The sequence below is a fragment of the Eurypyga helias genome, unplaced genomic scaffold, assembly GCF_000690775.1.
Source record: "Eurypyga helias isolate BGI_N326 unplaced genomic scaffold, ASM69077v1 scaffold7711, whole genome shotgun sequence".
Classification (NCBI taxonomy): domain Eukaryota; kingdom Metazoa; phylum Chordata; class Aves; order Eurypygiformes; family Eurypygidae; genus Eurypyga; species Eurypyga helias.
The window spans coordinates 4515-23062 of record NW_010228837.1 but is presented as its reverse complement, the minus strand read 5'-3'; the positions used below and the strand labels follow the sequence as shown (position 1 = coordinate 23062).

General features: G+C 39.4%; 1 protein-coding gene across 1 annotated transcript; it reads left to right on the top strand.

The window, feature by feature from the left end:
• Positions 1-2362: 2362 nt before the first annotated feature.
• Positions 2363-13560, top strand: SYAP1 (synapse associated protein 1; the record flags this gene model as incomplete). Its single annotated transcript, XM_010160156.1, has 7 exons — positions 2363-2429; positions 4094-4167; positions 4495-4634; positions 6363-6508; positions 10683-10741; positions 11737-11884; positions 13433-13560. Coding segments are annotated over 7 exons (762 nt in total), but the record flags the coding sequence as incomplete, so codon positions are not given.
• Positions 13561-18548: the final 4988 nt, after the last annotated feature.

Sequence of the window (18548 nt, the reverse complement as noted above, 5' to 3'; positions counted from 1 at the left end):
TATGCAGCCAGACCCCTCCTCCTGCTGCTCCTGTCTCTCAAACGCCCCTTCAGGGAAACTAAAGCTTTTCCTTGATTGCTTTTTTCTTTTCTAAATACAGTAAAATTAAACTTCTTGATATAATTATTTTTGTGTTGTCTTCCAAATTAATCATCAAATGACACTTATTTCTTTTATGACTGAATTTTGTCTCCAGATTTCATTGGCTACTTGGTGACAACTGTCCATGTATAACAGCAGAGTTACATTTCCTACTACAGTACATTAGAGTCCAGTGTAATTTTGATCCACATCAAAAAGGAAAAAATCAGTAAGAAGGTTATTTGGTAATTTAATACATAAATAATAATGCTTCTAAGAAACTGTAGCTAAGTACCTACAGCATATTTTATGCCTAAACTGTTACGGGAGAAACCACTCAAGCAGTCGTACACCATCCCAGGAGTTGCACACTCACCACCCGAGACTCCTGCTAGGACCGGTGTTCCTTCGCAGTGGGCGACTCCAGTGAGCTGACAGGTGCCCCTTCCAGCTCCATTCACACATGCTGTCACCCTCGAGTGTTTCTCCTTTCCTCAGGTTTAGCCCTAGGTTTCCTGTAGCGAAATCCCAGGTATTGAATCTTATATTAAAAAAAATAATAATTTATTCAGCTGGTACAGCAATAAAAAAACCACTTTGAACTGGGTCAGAAAGGGACCCTGACCAAAGGAATTCCTGGCCAGTTATACCCTTACAGTCTATGCACCCGCCCCTGACATGCCTTTCACACACCTTCTTGGTCCCGGGGTGTTGGATTTCTTCTTTCACCTTGTTAGATTTCTCTCCGTCTCCAGGCAGGCTGCTAACTGTCTTTATCTTCTTGATGGTCGTAGCCTCCTTGTCTTCTGGCTTGTCGTTCTTGTGCACCTGCTCGCTCTGTCAGACTAAACTTGGGATCAGCCCTGTTTAGCAACAGCAAAAACATCAGTGTGTTATCAACATTGTTCTCACACTAAATCCTAAACACAGCATTATACCAACCGCTAAGAAGAAAATCAACTCTATCCCAGCCAAAAACCGATCTGAGTGGAAGTTCACAGCTTGCGGCCTAAGGGTTTAGCAAATCCAGCTACTCCGGCTAAGTCAGTAGCAAACGGGGTACTAAATTACTCAACATTATGCTGTAACCCCTGCATCCTGATGCTAAATAATTTGACTCTGAGCAATTAATTCTATTTAAAACTTATTTATACTAAACAACTTAACAAAGTATCATTTTCTCTTTCTGTGAATGCCTTAGAGTACCATGAATGCCCTGTTTTGACTAATAAGTTTAGAAAGGGGAGAAACAGATTATATATAGCTATGTGATTGTAAAGCTCTTGTCTTAAACAATATCAATGACGTTATTCCATAAATACCAAAAATTCATATAACTTACAACCAGGAGGAACCACAATGATCTGTTTGTATAACAGGCACTACAGTAATTCTCCCACTGATGTTAATCTTAAACTGAAATGCAGGTTTAATGAAGGGAAAAAAAAAAACCCTACAGGATTTTATCAGGGTTTAGCTTCAAGACTTGCATGCTTTTTGGAAATGTGTTAAGCCATAGACCTCACTGCTTAAAATTTGTGTTTTGCAAGTGGTTAAAGTATTCCTTTCTAGCTTCATGGGGGTTTTGCCTCTTTCAACTACAGAACAACATTTGCATTATTACTTCTAGATTGTGGCATACTGTCTTCTGAGACCATTCTCATTTTTTAATCCAAATTCAACATAGAATACTTCTGAACATATTTTTCAATGAAAATTTGTCAACAACATAAATGGAGAAATTATTCCAGCTAAGCAGACATTCTGAAAAATCATACTTAACAATTTTACAAATCCAGTTTTTTGCAATGGATATCTTTCTTAGGCCGCTCTTGAAACTTATTGTAAAACCAAGGGTATCTTGGCATTAAACACACAGTTTAATGCTTTAAAAACTTTTTTAAGTAGATCTGAACAGTTAGTCTGTCATCTGTATTTGACATGGTAAGGTGGTAAGCATATATGCATCATATGCTGATGTTCAAATTATCAGCTAGGATTTTGTTGGTTGTTTTTTTTTTTCATCCCCTGAACTTGATAAAACTATAAATATAATATTGAAAGCACACGCAACAGTTCAGACTACTAAAGGCAAAATAACATGTTTCAGTAAAAGGGAATGTATGATTTGCATGAAACGTTTTTAATTAACTTACACAGAAAGGGCCACCGGGGATATGAGAGTATGATACTGCAGTGTATTTGAAAGCACCTTCAGAGTGAACATGAAACAAGAGGAGTGATTGTTTTTTTAATTGTGGTTCTCTAATTTTTATTTTAGACAATTATTGGAGATTTTCAGAAGGAACAGAAAAAATTTGTCCAAGAACAGCAAACCAAGAAATCAGGTAACGTATGTTGGTTTTTAATAATTTGTAACATCACATAAGCTGAAACTTGCTGGAAGCTGGATAATTGAGCTGTATCTAAACCTAATCTGTCAAAACTGTGTTTAATAACACACATTATGGCAGAACTTAACACGTATTGTGGAATATGAAGATGACATTATTGAGGTTAGCATTACGTTATCTAGTTGGTTTAGATTTGCTTTTTTTTTTTTTTACCAAATTCAGCTTTATGAAATTAACTCACAAGATCACTTTGCTAGCAAAGCTGATTTCGGGTTGTTTTGATTCTTAAGCCTGTGTGTTTATTGAAAGCAGGCATGCTGATTACCTTTCTTTTGAGCTCTGGCAGTCATGTCACGTTTTGGTAATGAAATTAAAAACATGGGTTAGGGTTTGCACTGTAGTATTTAATTAGTTTCACTGCAGGAGTTGCTCTGCTTACGTTAAAGGCATTAATTGTTCTTTTGCTTTCCCATAACTCATTTGCTTTGTAATTATCTGTGATCTAAATCCTTTGAGTTATACACCCATGTACTATTGACATCAGTGGATCTATTTGAGACTATAAAATAAGCACTTTTTTTCCTATGTTACGTTTCATCGTTGGCTTTTATCTCTTTTAATGTGTTACCCGAATGCAAGAATTTGACAGTCTGAATAACTAATGGCTCTATTGTTAATCTTGAAAATGAGCTGCTTTTAAATGGATCATGATGAAATTTTTCATACTGTCTGTAGTTAGTATGTTGGTCTGGTTTCGTCTTGCAAGACTGCTTATGTGTTTGCCTTGTCTGTATTTCTGTCCTTTTGTCTCTGTTAGTAAACTCCGGCATCTGTTAATAAATTTCTACAAGTTTCATGAAAATAGGTAGCTAGACTGAGGAAAGGAGTTAACAGGTGGCCTGAGAGAAGCAGTAGCATCCAGTGTGAATCCACCTGGGTGAAAGAGCTTGCTGCTGTCAGGCGCATAGGCAAAAAAGCAGTGTTAGTGTGAAGTACACAAGAATTACTTGGTGACTCTGCCAGATGCATCATAATGTCTCTGCAGGCTGAATTTGCGTCGGTAGTTTTCTGTACATCTACAGTAATCTATTTACCTCTGCGTACAGCCTACAGAACTATTTTGGAAGTATCTGTGTAAATAATCATCTGAACTCAAGTATACTTAACTCAGTGTGTAACATTGTAATTTATAACAAATTTATAACTTATTTTTCTCCTTCATAAAAGAATTGCCTTCTAGGTGTTAGAAAATTATTACAGTAGTAAATTATTTTGAAAACTTAACTTAGGTGAAGTTTACATGTTTAAAATGAATCTAGAAATTTCTAGTTGCAGGCAGTTTAACCAGTTATACCGCACTACTTCAGTAACTAAACTAAGAGGCACCAAGTTCTTACTAAACAGACGGCAAAGAAATGCCCACAGTTTTAGTTTTACAGTAACAGAAATCAGCAACTATTTTGGTGGGGTTTTTACCCCTGATAAACAAAGATCCATTCCTAGAGCTTTCTCTTATGAACTTAGTTTTAGGAAAAAGGAACAATGAATTGGCTTACCGATGTAAGTCTGCTTATTTTTGTGACATTATATGGTGGGGTTGGGTTTTGGTTTTTTTTAAAGTAATACTCATGTAATTATTTCCCTCTGTCCAATAACAGAAGCAGCAGTGCCTCCCTGGGTAGACAGCAATGAAGAAGAAACAATTCAACAACAAATACTGGCCTTATCAGCAGTATGTATTTAGTTTCCTGTAAGATTTGAAAATTTTCTTTTTGTTTTTCAAAAGTAAGTTTGGTTGGTGTTACTAAATTATAGGTTTTCACTATACTTCTTTTAATGTGTCCCTGTACTCATCATGTGCAAGAGTAAATCATTCTTTTTTAGTATCAACTTGAGGCAAAGTAGATCCCCAGTATAACTTTTGATTTTTATAAAGGCTTTACAGCTTTGTGGTATGATAGAATTATGTGGGAGGTGGGATTGCTTTGCTGGTCTTGTGTGTGAAATATGATATCCTTTTTCTAGTATCAGTTAATGACCATAAATATGTTCTTCAAAGGATAAACGGAATTTTCTACGGGATCCTCCAGCAGGTGTGCAGTTTAATTTTGACTTTGATCAGATGTACCCTGTTGCAATGGTGATGTTACAAGAAGATGAACTACTCAATAGGATGAGGTTTGATCTCGTTCCCAAACAGTAAGTAATTTTTGCTGGTACCTTTGTATGGTTGGACTTCTAATGTGTCTGTAAATTTTGTAAATTACTCCTTTTCACTTCCTTCGGTTCTTTCTTTCTGTACTTCCTCTGTATGTATTCTGTATCTGCTAATTTTGAATGCATGGAATATTGCATGTGCGTTGTGGTTTAGCATGTAGAGGAAAGAACAGAAGTAGATCTGTTACAAATTCAGAGCTAATAAGGACCTGTCAACTGAAGTATGAGAGAGGCCTTAAATTTTTCCATGTCCAGTGTGCTAAAGTAATTTAAAATGCTTTTCTAAAACAGAGGTAGATGCAGCAACAAAAATACTCAGATTTGTTGGGGTAACTGACACCCCAGAGGTTATTTATATTATCACCTATTAGGGATAGTCAGAGGCCCAATGGAGAAATGGTAAAAGAATGCATCCAAAACAGCAGCCATGCAAGCAAGAAAAACTGTTTTTGAATAAGCAGAGGGAAAAACTCTGTGTTGTGACTGCCTGCCTTCTTACGGACCTAAGGTCTTTATCCCAGCAGTTATGGTCTGTTCAGTATGGCTTCTTGATCCCAGCTTTATTCCAGCACTGCTCTCCTTCATTGCCAAGTCCCAGACTCTGCTCCTCAAGCTTGTTTCATAGGTCAACATTCTCGTTAAGCAGAAGTTCCCAACGTTAGTGTCTTGCCTGAGCATGGAACCAGGAAAGAAAACACCTTTCTTTGCACTTTTCTATCTTAAAATATCCTCCTTAAATTTCCTCCTCCTCCCAGCTCCTTACTTTATTTACCTCCTTCCCTGCTGTTCTTTGTTGCTGTCAGTCCATAAGCTCTGCCCATATTCTAGCTCTTCATCAGATCTCTCTCTGATGCTGTGTCTTCAGCCTCTGGTCACACTTGTCTTGCCTGTCCTACCCCATTGCTTAATACTTGGGGTTTGGCTGGGGTTTTTTCCCTTTTCTTAGTCTCAGCAGTCACTGTTTGCCTGAATGGGTGGGAAGGCAACTTCACTCTGTTCTTTCTTTCTTGACTTACATACATTCCTCCCCACTGGCCCTGCCATTTCTGGAGTTCTCTTTCCTCTGAGTTAAAGTTGGGTCTTTGCTTGCTTGCTGGAGAGTTATCAAAGGGAAATGTTACCCAAGAAATGGGATAGTCTCCTGCTTATCAGAGCGGGTTGTTTCAGAGATGGCAGTTTCTAGCTACTGAAGGTCCTGCGGACTTGCTGAAAGATGTGAAGATAATGAAATAGTTGTGTTGCAAACTAGGAATGGCTTCTGCCTATAGATCAACAACGTTCCGGTTCCACCTGAGGTCTAGGGAAGATGTAGATGAATCTGGTTTGACAGCAATAGAATGTTGGTTTTAGAGTAAGTGATGAGAACAGGGTTATTTGGCTTGTTGGGTTTGTTTACATGAGTTGGCAAGAGAGATGGAACAGCATAATATTGTTCCAAATTGTGTATTGCTGCATGCTGTTAAGCTTTTTCTAAGGAAATAACATTATTATTATTATTAAATGTTCAAGTCCATTGTAACTGTCTTGTAGGAGATCAAGAACTTCTACAACGATGGATTTTTTTTCAACTGTGAAAATCACAAAAGCTTTTTTAGGAGAGACAGCTATGTCTACTCCTTCCCTCTGCATATTTAATTTTATTTCATTGCTGGATGGTACAAGGAGCCATATTTGCAAACGTAGTAATCAAAATCTGTTTATTCTCTCTAGCGTAAAGGAGGAGGTGTTCTGGAGAAACTATTTCTACAGGGTGTCCCTAATTAAACAGTCTGCCCAGCTCACCGCACTGGCAGCTCAGCAGCAAGCAGTAGGAAAGGAAGAGAACAAAGGCAGAGAAGAGGATAGTCAACTGAAAGGTATGGAAAGGATTTGTTTTAGCATAGCTCATAACGTTAGTGTCATGCATGTTGACTCTATACACGAGGAGACATCGGATTTTTATCCTGGGTTTCCTATGAAATCAGAGCTGCTCTCCTCATACTTGGTCTGTCCAGACGGGGAAGAGGGGGCTCCTAGTGCTTTTAAGCTCTTTTCCAATTTCAGCCAACTTTGTCAGAAGAGTGGAAATCTCAAGAGGTGAAATTGTGTACTTGGCTTGTAATAGCTCAAGACCACCAGTGGTCTCTGGTGTGCTTTTTTGACTTGTCAGAAAGGAGTAAGAGGTACCCTTGGTTTGCCTGGTAAGACAACCGGTACCAGCCAACCCAGCCAGCTGGCACATGGTTTGCTCTTGACTTTTGCTTAGGCCTCAGGCCAAACAAAGTTAGGGATATGAGGGTAGAATTATTGTGGTGGTGGAGGCAGACACACATGCAGAATGTGGAAAGGGACACGGTGTATTACAGAAATGAAAGGAGATAGGGACCAGGAGGCTGTCTGGGATTCAATCTTGAGATGAAAAAGCTGTTTCAATGTAGGCATCTTCAGTGACACTGGTCAGTTTATACAGGTTATTTTTACTGACCCTCTTATGAATCTGTTTCAGACCAAGAGGCACCAATTCTGACTTGTTTTATTCAGGACAGTTGTCTGCTATGTACAACCAAATGATACAGCATGTCCCCATGTTGAACAGCATGCTGTCAATACTAGAAACACTACTCATGCCATTTTCAGGCTTTGTAAGCTTAAAAATCATGGCCTCACTGGAGCATATTACATGGAGCACAGAGGCCGTATCCACTGCAGGCCGTGTGCCCTCCAGTGGATGCTAGCCTTTGAGGAGTTTAACCCTGTGGGGACCAGGGTTCCCTCCCTGGGAAGATTGACAAACGTGGTATAGAAACAGCCCAAGATGATTCATGTGTTTACTATAATAATGTAATTCTTCTCCTCGGTATAGTTCCGAAGACTGCTTTAAGCAAAGGATTACAGAACTTGTGTTTGGGTTTTTTTGTGTATCTTTAAAATGTGCGCAGCTTAAAAAATGAAGTTGAGAATTACCTGACAGTGAATCTTCCTACTGTTTTTGTAGTTTTGTAAGCATGTTTTCTGAAGAAAAAGAAGAGCAATAGAGGAAATGTGATTAGATGGAGAAACACCTGCTCAGTTCTGTGGAACCTGAGACGTTTTTTTGCTTCGTATAAAACAACAAAAAAAACCCCAACCTACTCTTAAATGTCTGACTCTTTCCTCATAACAGAAAGCTTTTGTCTTTACCTCTCAGTGCAGACTGTATTTAGGCTCATTTCCTACTTACCTGTTCAAGTTACATCACTTCTACACTCCCACCATATTCAGTTCCTGGTTTTGTCACTTTCTATGAGCAAATTGTTTTTACAGTTACCCTGTGCAGGTGCCATAACTCAGGAAATCACGGGGATTGTCATGATTTCATTAAACCTTTGCACCTAACTGGCATCTAAATGCATTTATCTGATTTTCTTTCTTGGATTTCTTTATCGTTGCGATTTTTTTTTAAATCTTTTTTGGATTTCTGTTCTTCTGGGTTTTTTATTACACCAACTGATAGGATTGTATTGTAGACTATTAAAGTAGTGACTGTCTTCACCTCTGCTTTCTGTAGTGCAGAAAGCACTACATGTAATCTACAGTAGATTAAATGTAATCTACAGTAGATCTTTTGAGTATTAAATCATTTGCTACTGCATTTAGTCCTTTGTAGAGAGGAAAAGGTTGCATTTGGAAAGATTAGAAACAAATTCTGCCAAAAGATTTTTTTTTTTCACTGTTTATAAGCATTTTTCCTGTGAAGTCTGTGTATTGTCAGTGTGCTTCCCCTTTCCACCAAGTGCTTTATTTGCTTTCTGTTTCTGCATATCATTGCTTCAGTAATCCAATTTCAGGGAAAAAAAAAAGGCAAGCTGATGCTGTTGTGGCTGTTTGGCTGGTCAAATAGAAGCTGCTCTATTGTTAATTACCATGCTGAAGGTTTCCTTTTGCAAGCTAAATACGTAGTTAAGTGGAGAGTCTTAAACTGAAAGTTCCTAGGGCAGCGTAACCTCCTGGTTGGTTGGTTGGTTGGTTTTTTTTAACCAGTACCTTACTCACATTTGCCAGACTGTGACTGTTTTAATTGAAACATCTCAACTCTACAGGAGAGGTGGCAACTGACCCCATTGAACAACGACACTGTTATCCTTGAGTCATCCAAACCTTTAGAAATTGCCAAAGTTGCTGGGTAATACCCAAAAAGTTACTGTAGTGAAATCACCATTGTGACCGAAAACAAAGCATGCCATCTTTAAAAAAAGAAAAAAGCAGTGTCTCTTGGCCTGCTGCAGATACCTCTCAGTTCAGAAGACCAGTATAGGATCTGCAGATATACTGTCCTAATGACTGTATAATCTATAATGGCAAAGATGCATTTACCAGACTGTAGTAAATAAATGTTTTGTTTGATTTGAAAATTGCATATTTGGGAAGCTCTGAATCATCTGTGTTCATTTTGATTCAAATAACTTTTTTGAAGGTTGGATTCCCTAACTGGAGGCTAAAACTTGATGCAATTGCCTGTCGGTAACTCTTCCTAATGTTCAGAGTTTCTTCTTAAAGCTGACTGATGTCTGTAAAATAGAATTAATTGCATTCCATTTTTATCTGTCTGTCTCCTCCTCCCCTGCTGTTTTCACTAAGTTAAATTCATGTGGTTGATGTGAAAGGAAAAAAGAAGGGACAAATGGAAGACATTCCACATTCTTAGTGTAGAGACTGTATAAAACCTATAACAAACTGCCAAGTTCTAGTCCTTCTCCAGGTATTAGCAACTATTTACTTGGGAATGAAGGTACCTCGGGGGGCAGAGATGGCATCATGCTAGTCACGTCAGGCCGGGTGTGTGACCCAGTGGCAGAGCTGCTGTGCTGCTTCTGCAGGAGAGCAGCAGGTGGAGCTGGAGGCACCTCTCTGGCGCAGTGCTTTGGGCAGTGGGTGCTTAGCAGGGAAGAGTTAGTGCCATGTGCTTACAGCCTGCCAGAGCAGGGAGTGCTGGAGCCTCTTGGGCTGTGGTGGTGGGTGCAGTAACAGATCCTCCAAAGACTGGGAAGGAAGAGAGAGGATGGGTCAGAGCGGTGGGCATTGAGTAGATGAGCTGTATGAGCAGAGATAGCTACCAATTAGGGAATTATTTTAATTAGTGCTGATCTTAATTTTAAAAATTAAACCAGAAAAAAATTCCCCCTTCAGAAATTGCTGAGTAAGCAGGAAGGGTCCACCTGCAGTGAGCAGAGCAGCAAGCTCAGAGCTGCTTTTCATGTTTAAACAAATAGAACTGCTAAGCAAGCACTCCGTCACTACTGCAACCTGCCCAGTTTGTTAATTGTTCTTGCAGCCAGCTGGCTCTTTACTGGCCCTCCTCTACTCTGCCGTTGCTTGGGGAGGAAAGCCAGGGTGTTCTTTTACCTGCCAAGGAGAAAGCTCTGTCCTTGCTTGTAAACAATCACGGTCTTCCTTGTACTGTGCTACTAAATACAGAACGCACAATGAGTTTTCTTAGGAAACTGGGAACAGCTTCTAGGGTTTGTGTTTTCCAGTGACTACCTTTGCCTGGGTGAAAAAAGGCACGGGCTGCGGAGTGCTCGTGCTCGTGTGCATGCTGGCGTAGTCCAGTATAGCTCTGAGCAACTAGTGCGCGTGTCGGCAGCAGTACCCAGCCAGGCGAGTTTCTGTGGGAGGCAGTAACTGCATTTCATGACTAAGCCTGCACCTTTGTGACTTCAAAGGTCTTGTGGTGTGATTTGTGTTACAGACGACATTCTCTGATTCCCAACTGTTCCTACCTGCGTAGTTCTTCGAATCATTTTGAGGAGCAGAGGTTCCTGTGATTTAAGTTTGGAGTTACAATGAGGAAATGGTTTGCTAAATTTGCCTTACTTAAGAATAGAATATTGCTCCTCTCCCATTTTGTTGTTGCAAAACACCTTCACTTATGGCTCAGCTCAGCCTTTAACCACCAGGATTCCTTAAATCTTAAAATACAATATTGCTTTGTATCTTTAATAGCTATGCAGACTAAATGAGATCTTTATGTATTTAAATGTAATCTACCTTTTTTTTTACCCCTCTCAATAGAAACAGTACGACCAAAAACACCGCCCGTTACAATCAAGCCCCAAATAAAGTCTCAAGAGGTAAAAATGCTGTTATATTTTTATCTGGCATTTAGTATGTGAAACTGTAACTTAATGGGCAATTATGCTTCCTTTCGAGTAAGTGGTGCTATGAAACCATAATATAATATCTGACAGTCCGAACCTGCTGCTGTTCTACTGTGATACTGTTTTTTAGTGCAGACACTTGAAATTCCTTTTCAGCAGAAGAAACAGTAGTTTATCTGCGGAATACTTTCATTAGTAACCTGCACGTTATAATAAAACATGGTTTCACTCTGAAGCCAAAATGTTTGGAGTAGAAGGTTTACACTGTATTGAGACACAAGGGACACCTCCATAAAAATGTATCCGTCTGCCGTGTTCTGCCCAACTCTTCAGCAGTTGTCAGGATTAAGTGTAGGAAAACTAAATGACGGGTTGCAGTAGCAATGGCAAGAAGAGTTTTTTGCTTGATACTGCAGAAACCTTTAACTTAGACATGTAATGACCCTTGTTCATTTCTGGACTGTAAAATCAGTGCTAGAGAACAGTCTTGGCAGAAGCAGAGCTGTGCATTCACTTGTCAATAATATGCAGTAGGCTAAACTCAGCTAGAAAGATTTCCAAAGAACAGGCCTCCCAATCTTATTTGTGTGTGAAAAACTTACTGAATTGTGATCAAAACTTTAATATTAGTCTTACGTTCTGTTCTAAACTACTTATGAGTTTTATTACTCTTTCTGAATATTACAAAAACGGAACTGAAGTTAAGAGAACACAAAAAGGAGCCTAGGATGAAAAGCAGATTATTTTCAGCGTAACTATCTAACACTTCTGTCTGTACAAAAATGCTGTTAAAGAAAAATGATCCATTTTTTTGACAACGTTTGACAACAAAAACAATTGTCAAAGTAATGCATTTGGTTTGTTTCTTCGCTCTTAGCTAAAAGGCAGGCGGTCACATGAGTGGATGTATTGGTGACCTCTTTTTTTCCTCTTTTTGGATAAGCTTAATCAGAACTGTCTTCTTGCAGGATGAGGAAGAGATTTCCACAAGTCCAGGTGTATCGGAATTTGTGAGTGATGCTTTTGATGCCTGTAATCTGAATCAGGAAGACCTAAGAAAAGAAATGGAACAACTGGTGCTAGACAAGAAGAGAGAAGAGACTTCAGTAGTAGAAGGTAAAGGCATTACCTTCTGTGTCTTAAATACAGTAATTCTAAGATAGGTTGGTTTTAGAAAAAATTGTAATTCAACTTAGAAAAGTGGATTCGTGACTGTTTTTCAAAGTTTATGAAACAACCTGTGATGAAATACTGCAGAAATTAATGATAATTCTCACCACAGTTGAGCGACGTCTTATACGAAGAGTTAGCTCTGATGAGCTCAACTCCAAAGAACCTAACAATTTTTAGGTGACTCTTCTATGACAGTGACAGTGGAGGGTTGGTTTTTTTCTGTCTACCTCCTCCTTTCCCTGCCTTCTCTTTTATAGGTCCTTATGTGTATGATTTTTTTCCTTCCTTTCTTTGACATCTTTGTAGGTAAAGTACAGTCTCTGGAAGTCAGGCTGTGTTTGTTTGTCTTGTCACACCGGCTAAACAGGCAGTGTTTGCATCAGACTCTGAGCTTGCAGGCACCTCTGCTGTAGAAGGTTTATGTGCGTTTGTAAAGGATTAAAATTTAACAAACAGTATTGAGAATGAGGAGAAGAAATAAAGCGGGGCTTAGACTTAATGCAGAAGAACTAATATCAGTGTAAAAAGCATAAAAACAGTCTGTGATGGTGTGACTCTGGCCATACACGAGGAACTACTTACTATGTAGATGCTTATCGTAGCACAGTTTTCAGATTTCATCTTAGACCGTGCTTTGGATGTTGCTGAATCCTTGTTTTCTGAAACTGGTATTTTTCCAATACGTAGCTATGCTTGAGGAATTCTTACAAGTTACGTTAGTCCCCTTCATCTAGCTTTTTGATGGAAGTGTTTCAGTAAGTCACGAATGTGTCGTTTGTTCAGAGAAATCTCAGCTGGCCTTACTGACTTGGACTATGGAATCACGTACCTTCATATCTGGGCTGAAGTACCAACCCACACGTAACACATCAAACACCCGCCTCCTCCCCCGTACTCTTGCATGGGATACGTAGAGCTAATTAAAACGGAGATTAACACAGGAATACCTTCTGACTCATTTTTTTTGCCCTGAAGTACGAGATATGATTACCTTCAACCCTGATTAAATGAGCTTGCCTAGCTGCAGATGCCAGTGAGGAGAATACCTGCTTCTTTTTATAAAAATTATCCTCAGTATTTGATCTTAATTTTTTTTTTAAATAACACTATATTCAACAAACTTTTGAACTTCATTCATTTTTTTCCAGAGATTTAAAAGTACAAAGGGAAGTTCAGTTGATAGTAGACTGAAAGCCTATAGGAAACGGGCTTGTAAAGGGACACTTGTTACTAGTAAGCTGTGTGTTTGCTTTTCATGTCTTTGTTACAGTAGGCACACAGGAATATAGACTTGCCTATTAATTCATTCCTATCTGTGGTCAATAAGAAGATGAAATCTCTGATCTTGAAATTTCTTTAATCTTTAAGGAGAATTGTCCACAAATTTTGGGGGATATAAGAGAGATTCAGTGCAAATTCATCTAGTTTTGTATGAATAAGCAGCATTCTGTATTATCAATTTAATTCTTACACATTATTTATCTCTTGTAGAAGAAACTGCTGATTGGGAAAAGGAATTGCAGCAAGAGCTTCAGGAGTATGAGGTGGTGACGGAATCAGAAAAGCGTGATGAAAACTGGGATAAAGAAATAGAAGAAATGCTGCAAGAAGAAAATTAAGCAGTTTCTCAAAATCACTATAACCCTAAGCTTTTTCTGAGGACTGACATGGATTTCTGCTTTCATTTTTGGCTTACGAAAGATCTTCAAAAGAATCTAAAATCGTTATCATTCCATATGGGAATACAACCAGTATTTCTGTTCTTTATATGAGCAGTTTCTGAACTTCTACGTTCTTCAAAAGAAAAAAGACAGACACTGCAGATTATATGTCATAATTAAAAGCGATACCGTTATTACGTGAAGCAACAGTTTGAGGCATTTTCTAAGTAGTCAAGAAGCTCTGCAAAGAGATTTCTTTAAGAATCTTAATTTGTCTACAGCCTTCTGTTTGGGATGTAAAAATGGATGTTGTAAGTAAACCTGTCCTTGAAAATAACTCTCTCATCACTTCTGCACTCTGATCCCTGTATAATCTGTAAATGTGTACTATTTTTAAGGTACTTGTAGCTAGTAGCTTTCATGTGTATTTAACTTTCTTAATGTACGTAGCCAAAGAACTTGTAGAAAACCTGATTGCATAACTTCCAATAACTTGTTAAAAAAAAAAAACTAATTCAGATGCCAAAAGAAGTACTGATTAATTATTGATCAGATATGACTAACTGGCAAACATTTAGAAGATAAATAAGAACAGAGTTAACTGCTTGAATTCAACTGCTGGGTTTTTAAATCATTATATTAAGGTATTGTATTTCCTCACTGAGAGAAATGGTGTCATGCATTCTTTCTTCAGAAGACTTATGTTTCCATTTAATCTGGCTGTCAGAGTGAGAGCAAATTAAACACTTCCCTTCATTTTAAGTGCTGAAACATAAATGTAAAAACTTTGGCTAGTTTGGACATCTTTATTAAATACTGTAGATATGTATAAAATTGGCTCATTTATTTCGAGGGGAGGGCAGAGTGAGAGGAAAACATATTTGACTTACACAGATTTCGAGAATACGCTTTGTCACAGTGCTTAAGACATAGAATTTAAATAAAAAGTAGTTTTCTTTAAAACACTGGTTTCTTCTTCTTAGGCATCTGGATGTTTCCAGTAGTTTTTCCATTAAGTCAGTATCTTTATGTATGCAAATGAAAAATTGATGCTCTATTTATCACCTATTTCATAAGCTTCTGTGACAAAACATTCCTGAAATTCCAAATGTGAAGGAAAATGGGTAAAATGAAGTATGTAGGAGCCATTAAACCCAGCTGAATCATAGGTGTGTTGCATACCGTAAACTGTGCCTTAAGGACATAATTCTGCAGAATACTCTGGTCAAGGGGCTGAAAAGTTTATAGCTGTAATTACTCGGTCAATATTCATCCCCTGGGAACTGAAAAGAGCCAAGCAGATTCCCCTGCTGTTAACTGTAAGAAAGGACTGTGTAAAATTGTCTCTATTAGCAGCTTGGATTGAAAGCCCTCCTGTGTTCTCATCATGGAAAATGAGTTGGTTTAGACCTGCAAACGTTTGGATTTTCAAATTAGTTTCTTACTAATTACCATGCACTTTCTCAACTATAAATCATCTTAAGCACAATTTTTATTTTCACAGTGTTTTTCACTTTTAGTTAACAGGTGCCAGTTACCTCGTGATAAACAAGAGGTACTTTAGGAGCTTTTTATATCCAGGGTGAATTGAAGGCCTCAAAAGTTTAAATCGGTTACGCTCGCAGCAACCAGACTACTCAAAGCTTAACGTTGACTCTGGACAAATGCAACTGCTCACAGATTTAACCCGAAGACGTTAGGATCTGTCCACTGTACAGTTTGGCACGACAGGTAGTTCTAGTCTGATAGTGACAAATCTTCCCTGGATGACTTGGAGCTCGCAACCTCTGCTCCTAATGTCCGATTCCATAAACGCCAGCCTCATAATTCCTCCTGTTTTCAGATATGACTGGCTTGGTGGCGTGGGGTTTGTACTTCAAGCCTCATCTTTCTTTTCACATAAGCACAGTCCATATGATGGTTATAGATAGAAAACTCTGCCTTTCATAAAAGATGGCTCCTACATGTAAAACCTTAGTTTTTCTAAGTCTCATGAAAAGCAAGTAGGTCTAAAAAAAATCCCGCTGTTTAAATTTGCATTTAAAAGGCAATAACGTAACAAGGCTTAATCTGACTGAGCTCTGATATTTAAAGTTTCTTATCAAAAATAATATTTTCAGACCCGCATATCTGGCTTTAACCCAGAAAGCCGCTGGTAAGTTTTTGTTTGCACCGTTTATTTAAAACTCCTGCACCGTTTTCAGGGCTGCCTGTGCGTTAGGGCAGAGCAACGAGTGTCTAGCTGTTTTTACCATGCGTGGCAAGAGGGCGACGGTCCACCTTCCATCGTTGCACGAGGCGAACGTAGGTAGGCCTCTTCGCCTGCGTGGTGATTTCTGTAGGCCTTGGTAGCCCAAGCGGGTCTTTGTAATACACCAGCAGCAGGTGTGCTGGCATTCCTTAACAACTTGGTTCCAAGCACTGGGATGCTGCAGATGCTAAAATCCAGCAACAGTACAAAATCAAGGACTAAGGCCAAAAAGAAAACAAGCTGTTTGAGACAATGTAACAGCAAATGCAGCTGTTTAAAACGCTGAGGAAAAGTGAACAAACAAAAAAGCTTATTAACAACGTTTAGAAGCAGCTAATTGTGCAGATTTTGAAACTAACCTTTGGGAAACAGGGAGAAGGTGGCCCAGGATCCATGTAGGTTAGCTCAGAACAGTTAGATACAGCTTTCTGCTGAGGGACCGTCGTCTCTGGCTATTTTTTTTTTGAAATGCTACTTTACTGGTCCAGCGGCTGCTAGTTGATACGTGCACGGAATATGTTGATTCAGTGATTTGTGAAGAGGAACAGGGAAGACTGTAAAAACCTGGAGTAAGAAAGTGCAGTAACATGTTCCCCTACATTATTCTTCAATTATTTACTGCTGTTCTCAGAAAACAAGAGTTAACCGAAGCTTCCAGTGCCCTGAGTTGTTTGCTAGCCTGTCGCTCCAGTTGAGCCGTAACACCGGGTTTTCCTCCCCACTGTTCAGCTCTCTGTGTGCGTGTTCGGCGGGGTTAGCTACGCAGTACCGGAGCGCAGGATCTCGGTTTTAACCTCATGCATTTAAAGAATAACCCGATGTGCAGGAGCGTGTCACCTGACCGCGAGATGCACCCTTGAACTCTTGGCCGCTCGCGCACTGTTGACGTTTACTTTGCAGGAGCTGTTAGGTAAGAGGGAACTCAGCGTGTCTGGTTAGGTACTGGGGCGCTGCCGAGCACTCACAGCCGCTTCGGGCCCTCGGCCCATGTATGTGCTCGGTCTGGAGCCTGGCTGTACGACTACGGTGTTCGAGAACCTCGCTGGTACCGGCCTGGGTTTCCATCTGTCAGAAGTTCCAATGTATTCTATATGGCCCGATGCTATATGTCCCAGTAAGTGCCATATACACTACATGGAGACTGCTATCTCCATAACAACAGCAGTGCGGTAGCAGCCCAGCCTTAGATAACGTTTTCCATTATCCAATTTGTGTTCCAAACTACTCATCTTCAGTGCTTTTCTCCTTGGTTTTAAACATCAGGGATTTGGGGTTTGGTTGTTTTAGATCAGAATTCCGATTTTTTTAAATGAAACGGCGAGTAACTGAATGAATTTCTAGCTAAGTTTTCTTTGCATTATATTGAAGTTAACTAAACAATGATGCCTACAAAACGTGGGAAGATGTGGATGGCTTCCTCTTCTTGTCAGTATAGCCCAATATTGGCCATACACACGTACGTACGAAGACTATGCATATATAGAAATGCAAAGCCACGTGTATTGGTGTGTCTAAATATATTCCAAAAATCATAATGCCCTTTTCAGCTGTTACTTTCAACTAGATACCATGGCGAGAGGAGGAGCAACCAAAATAATTATCATTAGTTTGTCACTCTATCATTTTTAATGAGACAGCGCTCTGTAGAAATTATCTTGCAGAATGAATCACTTCATTTCATAAAAGCGTGGTTTTCATTATGGCACAGATGGGGAATGCTTTCCCTTGCTAAATCGGGGGCTCATGAAGCTATGACAAACTTCTCCAGATACACTTGGGAGGAGTGCTGAATCCAAAACTACATGGGCAGAAAGGCTATTTATCTCGGTGTGATTCGGACAAAGTATTGAAAAATAGAAGAAAACGCAGTTAGTTAAGGGTTATAGATAAAATGAGTAGAATAAAGATTCGATGCCTGTTTTGATACATGGTGCTCTGAAGAAAACCACGTTTAACTAGTTTTTTTTCTTATCTGTATGCATGCACAAAACCTTAATTCTGCAGTTGCTTTTATTTCTTTGTTCTCTTAGCTATGGTTTCCGTACTCTAATGTGAAGGTTTCAGAGCCAGATAAAGCTACTGTTCCTCTGCACTTCCTATCCCTCCTGAGGAGAAACGAGTCCAATTTACCTCACAGTCAAATAATGGTCAGAAAATAGATTGATCACACCCAGCTTCTTGTCCCACTTACTTCAGAAGTATTTTAATGCTGGCCAGGTGCCCTTTTGTGACTTTGATGCCTGCAATTTAAACATCAAACAGTTTTGCTTTTGCTGTATCATCACCGCCCTGCATCCTGCATCATGTGTAACAAGACTTTCCAGCCCATCGTGTGTTGGGTGGATGAAAAGTGCTGCTGTAAGGGCATTACTGGGGTGGAGAGGAGCCTCCGCAGACACTGAGTGTGGATGTGGAAACAACAGTCTCTTTCGGTGGGATGTGGTGCCACAGAATTAGTGGGCATGTGAATTAAAGAGCTGAAACCATGGCCTAAGTGAGCACAAATACTGGCACATAGGTTCTTTCACAGAATCATAGAATCACAGAATGGTTTGGGTTAGAAGGGACCTTAAAGACCATCCAGTTCCAACCCCCCTGCCATGGGCAGGGACACCTTCCACTAGACCAGGTTGCTCAAAGCCTCATCCAGCCTGGCCTTGAACACTTCCAGGGATGGGGCATCCACAGCATCTCT